Raw genomic sequence first — 12851 nt, 5'->3', positions numbered from 1 at the left:
AGGCAAAAAAAAAAAAAATCCTGTGGCTTGAAGCTAACACAGGGGGAAGGAGAGAGATTATAGAAGAGTATTAAGGAGACATGGAACACAGACAAAGGTATCAACAGGAATAAAAAAAATGATCAATATAAATTAATCAATATACGCTGTATTGATCAACTAGAGGCCAAAGCGGCTACGCCGCCGCAGGGCGGAGCCCCCCCCTCCGTCCCCTCACCCGCAATGAAAACCCTCCATCCCAACAGGATTGTGACCTCACAGGCCCGCACAAAAAGAGGTTTGAATTTGCTCAGCGCGGGAACTCTTCACGCATTACTCGCCCCTCCGCCCTAGAAATCATAAACCCGACGGTCCCACTGCTTGCACCGGCCGCCGGCGACATAACCGTCGTCGCCTCACCCCCAACCACTCGCCAACCCTCCCCCCCCATTGCCAGCACCTCCGCCGGCCTCCAGCCCACCCCAAACACGAAAGAACTCCCGGACTCACACGAGCGAGCGAACCCATGTATCCACGCCCACCAAAGGAAATATTTCCGCCATCAAAATGAACAACACAAAAGCAAGCAAATGTCAAACAAATCACCCGCCACAACAGCGTAAACACAAAGCTCGTCACAACTCCGCTACCAGGCCTGGAATAATGAAACGTCAACGTCATCCCCAACAATCAACAAAAAAGCCAAACAAACCTCAACCGTTATCCTACCGCCTTCACCCGTTCCGCCAACATGAACACCCGAAAAAACAACCTTTGTCCCGGGAAAAAATGATTCACTCATCTCGCCAGGCATGTCGTGTGGTTTCACAATCACTGTCACATCAACAGGCAAGCACGAATCCTACACAGATATGTTAGTACCCGTTTTCCAGTATCAGCTGACCTCACATACCCCCAAAATGTGCGTAACCACCACCTCATGCTCAACTATAACTCGCCGCTCCGAATCGACGACACTTTCGACCGATTTCAACGCGCCAGATCCGGTAATCATCAATGGCCTTGGCGCGAACGCCAACTCCAACTGCCCACTTCTTGCGGCCATCAGGGGGTTGAACCTCCACTCAGTGGTCCCACCGAAGTTCCTCTCGACAGCCCCCTTAAGTACGTACCATTCACCGGAAGCGAGGTCATGTCCAAAGTCGGCTAAGCTTGGTGCCATTATGGTGATAGGATCCGCCAGAACGTCGTCGCCATTTACCAGAATATTGCCGGGACCTCGATGAGTTTTGCCGTGCTTCAACAAGTAATGATTGCAAATATTTCCGCTCTCGTCTTCGAACTGAAACTGAACACCAAAGTCAGCCATTCCTCTCCCTACACATGAACATCCTCGGGTCGTGTCAAACCAAAAACTAACTTTCTTGCCGAGTTTCAATCCGACTTCAAATTGAAGATAATCTGACCCTGCTTGTCTATCTGTGAGAAAATAAGGTGAATCGAATGATGTTTGTGTTGACATGACCGGAAAGCGTTGCAAGGGATTAAGGAGTGCAGAAAGTTGTTGGCCTCAAACACCTCTCCTTGATGCAGATGATGTAGGAATAAAAGCGCCAACTTTCCACAAACCATGAACTGGACCAGTTATAATTTGATACAACCGGCAATTAGAATGAATCAGTTGTTGATCAATTGGCCTGCTCCAGGCTGGCCCGCGTGTGTGGAGATACTTTGACCGAACCAAAAATGATGATGCTTTAGTTTTTTTGTCACCCCACGTCTACCCTATCATAGAGCCCAGCGCCTCACGGGCCAGGCAAAAATTTGAAATGTTCATAGCTAGTGCGCTCGCATCGACCAGTGACGATATCAAAACAGTAGCGTCCAACATTTGACTGAGAACAAATGAAAATTACGTAGTTTAGTTGAACATAAGGCAGCTCTGTCCAGCTATGACCAAAACATGTTGCCTTGACAAAACTCGTGAAAAACAGCGAGCAGCAAAGGTCCCTGGTCTCATCTTATGATAGGCGTGGTTCTGCTTAACTTCACAAAAAGCCCTTGACTCGGTGAGTCACATTGCGTTATACATGCTGTGAACGAAACCACTGTCAAGTGGACGGTGTAAACAATTCATTGCATGGAAGTTCAATAAGTGCCATATAATTGAGGCTAAGCAAGACACCAGAAAAATCTTTTCAACAATAGTGTTCATTTCGGATAAACTTGCCCTGCGGTGACCTGGTGGTAAAGTTAGCAATGGCCAATATCAGATGAGTAGATATGAGGAACATGCCTTGACAACTATTCGACCTGAGATCAAGTCGACTCCTTGAAGCAGCCCACGGCATAAAAACCAATCACCTTTGCGGAATTTAACTTGAGCATCGACTTTTGTTGCGTCATCGCTTATGAAGTAATCTACAAGAAGTGAAGGTTCGCTGGGTCGCTGGACAAAATGTTTAACCCCAGATTGTCGTAGAATCACGTGAAAAGCTCACCAAACGATGTCTTACTACCGCCTTTGTCAACGTGCGTTCGGTCGAACCGTTGCATTGTATTTTTGAAGACTGATCTATAGTTCCGCCGCCCGTAACCGAAGAAGATGAAGTGAATTGATCGCTGGATTCGCAGATAACCACCCTAGCGTTGTTAGTGTTGAACACCATGTTGATGTTCAACTTGTCATCGATACCCCAAATTTCGCCTCGAATTGAATATACCGAATCGGGTTGGACGACAAAGATTGAAAACGCCAATGGCGACAACCTGACGGGAAAAAGGGATGTCCCGTTGACGAATTCGCCGGATCCCTTCAACAAAGCTCTTCTGAAGGGAGTGGCAGGTCTTCCACGCCTTTCGTCGTGATAACCCTTCTGAGTAAAGTTGATTGTTAGTATTAAACTAATCAACTTGCAGTGAATGCCCTTACAATGCTTATAGGTTTGAACAACCCCTCGAAAGTAATGCATGAGTCGGGACTGTACGGTTCGCCATTTGCCTCAATTGATACGCTTCCTTCTGTAAGGTTTGAAGCCATGGTTAGCCTGTGTTGTTGAAGTGCAATGATGAAAATTTGATATTGTTATGAATGATTGCGGCGAGCAGTAGTGATAAAATGATGAAATAATGATTTGGCAAGCAAATCATTCTAGTTCAACCTATCTCCTCCTTCCACGCAAACTCCGGGCTGGAAGCTCTGTCCCTGAGCCTTGCAGTTATTGATTAAAAAACGGTGAGGAAAATTAATCCAATGCGAGCAACATCTCTTTCTGCGCATGAGCATCATTATTACCCCGTTTCGCGCCTCATCATTTGCCGTTGATCTTCCAATCCAGTCACTCAACTCATGGCTAATCGCGGGTGTGACACATTGACAGCTAATAGTCAGAGTAAATTATAGTCCCATGTCGTGGGCGACCCATGTTGATAATTTGCATAACTTAATTGAAAAACATACATACAGGGTAGTTGATGTATTATTGTGTTAGCGGATATCCCGCTCAACAATGAAAAAGTTCCATTTACCCCGTGATCCTTGAAAAGAGGATAGATCAATCAGAAATTGACGGTAAGGCACTCAACCGGTAATTTAACACTATACTGCTCACTTACTCGTATTTGCTTGAACAACCTGCGATCACTGCTGGTCGCGAACCTACACACTTCATCCATGAGCGGATGTGAGGAAAACGATTAAGGACCCCCTCATCAAACCCGCAGAGGTGGCTAACATTTATCCAACTGAATAGACGCATGTCAAATATGAGGAATTGGAATCAGAAATAGCCAATGGCTCTAGATATCCACGCTTGTACTTACGGCCAAATCGCCATGTCTGCTAAAGAGTACTTTCCACTCCCTAGGCCTGCAATGTAACTTCTTGCAACAATTGAGGCACGCTGGGCGAGATGCTGCTCCAACTCATCGAATGCTTCAAGTATTTGATTTTGGTAATATTCTATGGAATAAGTGTCGCGTGTTGAAGCATAACCTGTGTTACGCGCCCTGACATCGAACATCAGTGAACAGCCACAATTGCAATTAATAATTGAGGATAACTTACGCGCAAAATGAATACATTCTTCAACCAATATTCCCAAGTGGGAAAGGCCCCACGAAATCCATTGTTCCATTTCAGATGATTGAGTGCAATCTGCAAACCTGAAATTGTTGTTCTGATCTATACGGGAACATAAATACTACGGGATTGCGAGTAAATGCCCTGAGCTGGTTATTAGAATCACACAACACAAAGTGGTCAAGAAACTGACTTGACTAATTGCTCCAGACTCCATGACGCAAAACGGCGCCGACTGCGTATTGATGGCTGTTTGATTGTTATCAATCAAAACGGGAATTTTGCCTACAAGTGTAGGGGAGTGGTCAAATAATCTGACTATATAGCCGAACCGGAAAGCCTTACCATTAGGGTTCAATTCAATGAAGTCGTTCAATTTTTGACTACCTTTACGAACGTCGCAAATGTGATGTGCTATGTCAAATTTGTAACAGTCCATCAGCTCTTCCACCAGTATCTGAACTTCTTGGCCTTTTGGGGTGTTCATCGTGATAAGCCTTAACGGGAATGACATCTGCGGGCCCGACATCGCCTGAGCACAAATTTGAGTTTCAAAGAAAAGTGTTAGTGGCACGCAGCAAAGCGTGTATTGCCGGCGAAGCTCAATCGGCTTGCAAGAGTAACCATTACTTAGCCGGCGCAATACCTAATATAACACACGTAAAAGCTGAAAAACTGGGTATTCCCCAATCGGCCCCAACGTGAACTTGAATGGCGTTCATCACGAGACACGTTAAGGTTTAAGATGAAAAAAATCAGCGTCCTGAGCTCGCCGCGTGATTATGCCGAGGAATTGATTACCAGAAACAAAATAACCGTGGGGAAGTTGAATGGTAGATTATGAATCATGTTAATAGTGAGGCAAAACCATAATGGTTTGCACCCCTGTTGAGTCGCAAATTTACCTTTGTTTGGTCCAAGACGAGGTGAGTACCATCCTGAATCGAGAGATTCAACTCTGCCGAATATGACATTATACCCTGACGCGCCGGAAATGCATCATCTGTTGCATATGTATGTAGCATTTATTAAATAGATTACTCAGGTTTCACTCTTCCACGGCGGCCGGTTGAAACCATGCAACATCTGGCTCCAAGAATGCCGCGACGCATACTGGATGTCATCGCTACATGCCGTTCGTACTTGGAATTTTGCTGATTACTTGTGCCATCAGCTTGAACTCCCCGCATCGGGTCGATAGCTGGAATCCCAAAAGTAGAGTTGATTGATTTCACATGGAACTTCTTAATCTCTAAAGGTATATGTGAATGCTTAAAGAATGAGTACTGCGGATCCTGCGTGAAATATCAAAAAAAATGTGAAAAGTCACAACTGAACGTCTTCCGCCATCAGCGACCCTCTGTGTTTAAGATCTCTCCCTGAGTGGCAGCTGCGGGTCCCAAAATTTGGCGATCCCACGCCACTATCGTTGACACGAAGTCAGGGTGAACAGCCAAGATTCGAACAAATAACAGACAAGCGGCCACTAACCAGGCATAGAAGCATGACATGCGTTCCCGCGACAAATAGCGATGTCAAAACAAATAACGATGTGAGATGAAATAACTGCATAATTTTATTGTTTTCCGGATTTTTTGAGTTGTAAGCAAAGGCGAGCATGCCTATTTGATGACGGTCTTGGCCTTTGAAGCCTCCTTGTTGATTGATCTCTGGGTTTTGCTGTTGTCGACGGACAAGTTTCGCGTAACCTGAGTTTAGCGTTGGCTGCAGGACATAATCAAATGTGCATGCCCGATTGAAATTGTAGGTGGAGCATTAATGAATGTCAATGCTCACATGTTTGGGAGGCCGCTGACGCTGTGATATGAGGGTCCTCGTTCATCAACTAATCAGTATCTATCTCGTAGGTTTGACGCTTTCCATTTCCACAAAAGTAGAAAATCGAATCACAGATCTTGCCTTACGACGTTGAATAGATTCTAGCTGCGATGTCTGATACCACTAATCGATGTATTGTCGTGTATAACAAGCCGCCGGCCGTAGATCGCATGGAATTCGACGGCGATTTCCTGCCAATATCAAGCGTAAGTCGTAGTCCCCATTTCCTTGAGATGCTTGTACTGACAATCAAGCACAGTCAGGAGACGACGCGGAGTCGCGGACTATCGAAAACTTCGATTTTGCGAAATGTTCTCAGAGAGTTACTGGCATGTCATCAACGTTAGCTCACTGTTACACGGTTAATCTACGCGCTCTCGACTTCTGCGGCGTACACCTGATGGCGGGCATGACGTATCGTGCGCGGGGAATAGTCGTAGGGGGTGGCAATTTGCCGGTTCTTCACTACGATCGTGCAGTCATCTCGGATACGCCACTTGACGATCCGTTTGCATTTGCCGACCCAGTCAACATCACCGGCGTTGGAACGATATGTGATGTCAAAGCTTACCGGTCCAGATTCACGTGTGAAGGAGTGATAACTGAGGTCACATTGGAACACAAAGCGCAGGTCGGTCTGTGATCCGATTTTCTTGCCTCACCATTTGTCTGATGTAGGATTTCAGGCCCCCCCGTTCAACAAGTTCTTAGCTCGATACTTGGTAGACAAGTCACGTGTAGCCATAACCTCGCGTGATATATTTCAATCATCATGCCGCGCAATGTTTGTTGGTGCCTTGGACGGCGTGAGCCCAGTAACTGGAGAGTTACTTATTAAGGTGCGCTTATGTTTTCAATCTTTGTGTAAGCAATAACTAACATGGTTGACTACTTAGGTGACTTTGGGTGAAATATATGGGGGGAACTCGACTGGCGCTGAGGATGTTGTCTAACTCAAGTAACACAAAATAGCATGCACCGGCAGTTGACAACCAAAGTCGACCACAACATAGAGAAGTTTCCCCCCCTCTTACTTTAAATGGCAACACTGTTAAGTTAAGTTAGTCATGAGAGTTTATTATTTCATGCGCGTGTTGCGGAGTTGCGGCCAGGACTTGTGTACACCGCAACAATTCATATATTGATATTTAGTTAGGAGAGACATGTGGCGGGCTATCAAGCGAACGTGTGTTGCAACATTTAAATCGTGCTACGTATCAAGCCGGAGTAATGAGCAACAATTCTTCAAACGTACGGCCCCGAATGGTGGCATGCAATGGCAACACTGAGCAGAGTGAGGAGGCGGAATTCCCGGACGAGTCGCAAATACATTACTTCAATGTTCAGGAGGAATCATGAAGAAAAGGGTTGTTGTTAGTAGAAACAAGTCGTGGCGTGAATCCTAATCATTCAAATGTAGAGAAACACATGAAATCGTGCGATTGGGACCGCTTAACCAAGACTTGTAATGTCAAGTCGAAATTGTGGAACAGTGGTGAAAAGGCTTGAATTGGCAGGTGTCACTCGCCAATCTTAGAACGCATAAATTAGCTTTATAGAACATCTGTCTGCTGTTTCACAATACGTATTACAACAAATTATGTTTACAGAAGGGTACGTGGAGCTTCACGCGAAGGATCAAAAGCAGTTCGATGGTGTTTAGTGGGCGTCCGCATCCGAATGATCAATTGCCTGCGTGGATAGTCAATGCATAATGAGATGTGAGATCAATTATAAATTACGGACACGTGATCAAATACGCACATGAGATCCGAACATTTGACGATGAACAACATTGACGACACCGGCCCTTTCTTGGGGCTTTCCAACGAGCAAATTTTCGACGTTGGAAACGCGGGACAGTGCAACGTAGAGTTGTCCGTGGGAGAATACGTCCGTGGTCAAATAAACTCCCACTCGGCCAAAAGTCTGGCCTTGTGCTTTGTTGATTGACATAGCGTACGCAGGTGTAATTGGGAACTGGTATCTGAAGAAACTGAGTCCGGAGCGTGGTGATCCTTTATTGTGCAACTTGACTTGGGGAAGCATAATTATTCTCCCTTTGAATGGCCCTGTCATCAACTGTCCCTGAATATAAACATGGGAAAATGCTAAAATTAGCATCCGTGTTCCGTTGCAGATCCCACCGTTGATGTTCATATTGCGAGTGACTACAACGGGCATTCCGATCTTGACGAGGATAAGGTGTTCAGGGAATCCGGATATTGAGATTTTATTGAGACATTCCTTGGGAAGGCTGTCACAACCGTCCGGATCCGGGGTGTCAATTGACTTCAACGGGGATGCGTCGCCAGGGATACTATTCATAATATCTTCGTTGAGTTGTTTTACATCCCGGTTGAGGGGTGCGAGAATACATCTTTCATTTAAATACTCCACTACATCACTTGTGCTGCGGGAGGATATTGAATTCAGTTGGCAGTAAACAAAGTCTGTGAGGCGAATCGACATGTCGCGCGTGTTTGGGAAGGACTCGACGTTCATCCCATCAAGGGGTACAATGCCAAAGTCGGTTGTCTGATCTCTACCTTCGCCAAGGCGGAGAAGAGCCCGTGCAAAAACCTGATTGTTTTCCATTGCCGCGCCGCGCAGAGCCGCGGCAAGCCTCATGTTCTGGTGCAGCTTGAATTCAGAAACGTGATCCCAGACTAATGAAGATTTTATTGTTGCCGCGTATGAGGGTGGAAATTCGTTGTATTTCACAACTGGTAGTGTCTGTCGAAAATCACCCGAGAAAATAACTGTCTTGGCTCCGAATGGTAGCGTCGATGAGGTGAGGCGCTGAAGTGTCCGGTCAACGGCGTCAATGCAATTCTTGTGGATAGTAACAATTTCGTCCCAGATGATGAGTCGTGCGGTGACTAATTTTTGCGCGAATGAAGAATTGGTTTTGACAGGGCACTCGACGTTCCTCATGGCATCAATGGGGATCTTGAATGCGGAATGAGCTGTTTGCCCAAACCTGAGCAGCAAGGCTGCAACACCAGACGATGCGGTCACAATGAATGGAAAACGCTTGGTTTTGGCGAAATCTATGATTGAATTGAGGACAAATGTTTTGCCCGTTCCGCCGGGTCCGTCCAAGTAAAACAGGCGAGGTTGCTTTTTGGTCAACGATTTTTTCACGTTATTGAAGAAATTGAGTTGTGCTGCATTGAAACGTGTTTTATTCGCGCGGAGGCGAGCATAGACATCCGCAAAATCTTCTTTCCCAAGGCGTTCATGTTCGAGACGTCCGAGAGATCGCTTGTGGGCCGGCTGATAGTGATCCCGCATGTTTCTAAATTGCTTCCCATTTCTTGAAGGATTTCCTCCAACCGGAATAAGGCGAGTACACGTCGTTCCTCTGGTCTCAAGGTGCGACTTGAACGGTTCTGCATGTCAAGCCGTGGAGAATCGTCCGTGAACGACTCAAAGTGCCTCTTGAACAACTTTTTGGGGTCTGATGGCGGCGAGTGTATGCACATCATCGCATACATTTCGGCGAGCTTGTAACCAGTTTGAGCTGAGGAAGCTTCGTGGAGAGTCCGGTCATAAAGATAATCGTCTACAAGCAAGCCGAGCCAATTGCATGCGATCTGGTAAGTATTGGCACGACGCCCGTCAAGAGTCCGTAGTTCTTTGTGGGATCTGCATCCTTTACGATGAAGAAGTAGAACTTCTCGCCTGCGAGAAAGGAAACCGAGAACATCCTGCCGACCGCTTCTGATTTTGTTTTGCGGGGAAGCCACGCCTTCTTGCCTTTGTCCCACCAAAAAAAGCAAGGGATCTCCTCGTAGAGCAGGGATCGCGCCGGCCGGCCTTCCGCGCCGATCGAGTTTTTCTGGTTTAGCTTGAAGTATCCGATTAAGCTAGTCTGAGAAGCTTTTCCCGACTTTATCTGCCCTTCAGCGCCCTCATTTGAATCGAAGTAGACCAGTTGTTCACCAGCATCGTGAATTTCCAGCCGTGTTACGGCGGGGGATCGGTCGGATAAAGGAAACTTGAATAACCTCCAACATGCTAGAATCACGTGTCAGAAAAGTGGCTTGGAAAAAATGGATCAAAAAACAAACCTTCAGGAGGGCTGATGTAGCGCGCATCAATGTACGCCTGGACTTCGTTCGCTACGTCGGCTGCCATGTATGATCGATCATGGCCTTTCGTAATGTACTTGTAAATTAGGTATTTGATAGCGGTACTATTAACCGGGATCTCAACATTGATATGGCATTCAAACATTAAAGTCAAGAACTTGTTGAAAGGAACAACATTCCCATTGGTGAATGTGGTGGTGTGTTTCGTGACTGTTGCTCCGTTGTTGCGCCTGAGGTAAGCTGGGTATGCTCCATCAATGATTACGGTGCGAGGAGTGTAAGGTTTTGGGTAACCGGATTTGCAATTCTCGCCAGTCCAGCAAGAGCGTCCAATGCAAGGCCCGTGTAACATGAATTGCGTCACAAGTTGATGAAGGCGAGGTTCGAAGAACTCATCAGGAATTTCGGCTGAAACGATGCGGTCGACTTCTTCAGGGGTGAGAGGTCGATCTTTGGGGTCAAGAGTTACCATCAAATGAAGGTGAGGAAGACCCCTCTTCTGGAATTCTATTACGGACACGTAGGCGAGAACCTTGCCGAGACGGCCCATCTTTAGCAGTTGAAACATGAGGGCCTTCATCTTGATGTGAAATACTCTTGATACGATAGTTGGATGGTCGGCAGGTGATTCTCCAGCTGGAATGATGAGTAAGATTTTGGGCCAATTGGGATTTGCGGTCATTGTGATAAACAATGATGGAGGGCCATACTTTCGAACTATTGCCATCGCGTCGTGGTATAATTCAGACATGCATCGTGGACTGCCAATGAAAGTTGAGGGCAGTATCACCCTCCTACCCACAAGTACGGCGCCGTTTTCGAGCCTTCGCATCAACGCATTGTATTTGTTGGCTTTCAGTTTGCTCTGGTTTGACTCAATAAATGTGGTCCGAGAGCGTTCGACGCAAATATACATATCACAAACAAGTTCTTGGAGTAGTGCGCGCCCAGAAAGTATGGCGGAAAAGTGGTGGGGTCGTTTGAAAAGGAGGAAGGCAAACCACTCCAATGATCCAACAACTCAACCTTTAACTGTGGAGGGGTTAGTATTTGGCGAAATAAGATGATAATGATGGACTCACCACGCGAGGTCACTGCCTGATAGAGATTATCCCACTGCTGCTCGCCAAACGGAAAAAAGAGAGGATAACGGAGTGGAAAATAACCGGAGTGTGTGTCAGATATTGCTTGCAAGGTGCCATCTGCGCGGTGTAGCAGGATCTGTCGCTCTTTGATAATGTCTCCCGCCCCGCGGACAATTACTGCGACCTCATCCGTTGTGGGTTGATTGTAGCGCTTTGGGTCGCATCCAGGCCTGGGGACACCTTGGAGTTTGAAAGTGAGAGCCCCCGTTTGCTGCAAGACTTGGCGGGCGGTTTTGTAGACAATAGCGTACGGGTTGTGCCGATATAGAAAGTCCATTAGCTTTTGTACCGTTGAGAGTCGCATTGCGGAACCGCGGCCGGAATCGCCTGCCCGGCCTTGAGCTTTTTCGACGCGAAGCTGCGCTTCATTGGTTCCCCTGTCGCCAACAACAAAAATTTGTGAAAAACCCAGGTTGTGGTTGTCAACAGGTTCGATACTTGAGATGAGATGGACCAAGCCGCTCGACATGCGGAAGACTGAAACCCCGTATGGACCTTGCACGGAGGAGTCGATGTTGGCGCCGAGTGATGTGAATGATACAGCGTTGTTGTACATGCGTATCAGTTCTACAAAGTTTGCGGAATCTGTTATAAAGTTTCAGTGTTGAGTTGTGCACTTTAGAATTTTACATACCTGGACTTGTGCCGTCGAATAGATCCTTGATTTCGGACGGGAATTGAGGAGCCGACGGGTTGAATGATGGAAGAGTAACTTTATTTTTCTGGCAACAGGTGGAAAAGCTGATTGACTCCTTCGAGGAGTCAGCAACGGCAGCTTCTTCGTGGAAGTGTAAAGCTTGACACTTCGAACATTGAACGGTGCAAGGCCCAAGTCGGTGAGGAATGCTAAATTGAACGGAATCGCAGATGCGGCGCTTGGTATTCGAAGCGAGATTTGTCACCACTTTTCCGGGCGTGTTTATGAGCCGACCCGGCATTGTAGCCAATTGCGGTGAGTTGAAATGTTGTTGGAAAAGAAGCGGAGAGATACAGGAGGGGCGGATTGGGAAGATATGGAGTGACAAATAGTGTTATGCGGGGGGTTGCGTGGGTGTTGAACCCAAAATGCGACTAAAAAGGTGAACGTTGCGAGTAATGTGAGAACGAGCAGAGATCGGCAACGCGTCATCCGTCGAACTGATTGTGAACCCCTTAATTGTAGTTCGGTTGTGTTTTAATTTGGTTTGTGATGAATAAACTGTGCTTGGGTCAAGTGGCGTTTTGTTGAAGCTTTTCACTTCAGTAGCTCGTGGCTAAGATCAATTGCTGCACAGCAGGAAAGATCTGAGCGAGCAAGCTGCGTAGTGCGCCGGAAACCGATAGCAATGAAAATAGGAATACATTTGGATTCCGTTGAAAACAATGTTGCTACAGTCAAGAAGTGAACAGTTTCGACAATTTATGAATATCGAATGGGCAAATGGGCCCCTACAGAATAGAATGAGTGTAGTGTAATATTTAAACGCGGGAATAGATTGTGGGTTGGTCTGGATGAACGATCATGGAGCAGGGTCTAGTTACATGTGGTGAGTGTATGGAATGTTTGCGGCCCCATAGAATGAGGTTTGTGGCATGATAGGCAAAAGGTAAGTATAACGTATTGAAAAACGACGACAAATACTCAAGAGCGCTTCATGCGCTTGGCCGCGTCTTTCAGGATGTCCTTGCGTGGGCGACCACGTTTCTTGGGAGCCGCCTCTTCTTCGCTTTCTTCTTTGAATTCTTCTTCAGAGGCAGTTTCGCCATCTT

General features: G+C 46.5%; 3 protein-coding genes across 3 annotated transcripts; 1 reads left to right on the top strand and 2 right to left on the bottom strand.

Annotated features, from left to right (window-relative positions):
- Window positions 1-919: 919 nt before the first annotated feature.
- Window positions 920-1327, top strand: PtA15_7A100 (uncharacterized protein; the record flags this gene model as incomplete). Its single annotated transcript, XM_053170672.1, has 2 exons — window positions 920-1104; window positions 1174-1327. 2 exons carry the CDS (start codon window positions 920-922, stop codon window positions 1325-1327), a joined length of 339 nt encoding a protein of 112 aa, XP_053021929.1.
- Window positions 1328-2402: 1075 nt separating this feature from the next.
- PtA15_7A99 (uncharacterized protein) lies at window positions 2403-2912 on the bottom strand (the record flags this gene model as incomplete). The annotated part of the gene is made up of 1 exon (XM_053171495.1): window positions 2403-2912. The coding sequence occupies one exon, from the start codon at window positions 2910-2912 to the stop codon at window positions 2403-2405; it is 510 nt and encodes a 169-aa protein (XP_053021928.1).
- Window positions 2913-3464: 552 nt separating this feature from the next.
- PtA15_7A98 (uncharacterized protein) lies at window positions 3465-4508 on the bottom strand (the record flags this gene model as incomplete). Its single annotated transcript, XM_053171494.1, has 6 exons — window positions 3465-3477; window positions 3556-3684; window positions 3763-3934; window positions 4007-4142; window positions 4215-4306; window positions 4367-4508. The coding sequence occupies 6 exons, from the start codon at window positions 4506-4508 to the stop codon at window positions 3465-3467; spliced, it is 684 nt and encodes a 227-aa protein (XP_053021927.1).
- Between the last annotated feature and the right edge of the window lie 8343 nt (window positions 4509-12851).

Source organism: Puccinia triticina, chromosome 7A, assembly GCF_026914185.1.
Source record: "Puccinia triticina chromosome 7A, complete sequence".
Lineage (NCBI taxonomy): Eukaryota > Fungi > Basidiomycota > Pucciniomycetes > Pucciniales > Pucciniaceae > Puccinia > Puccinia triticina.
This window is presented reverse-complemented; position numbering and strand designations above follow the sequence as displayed.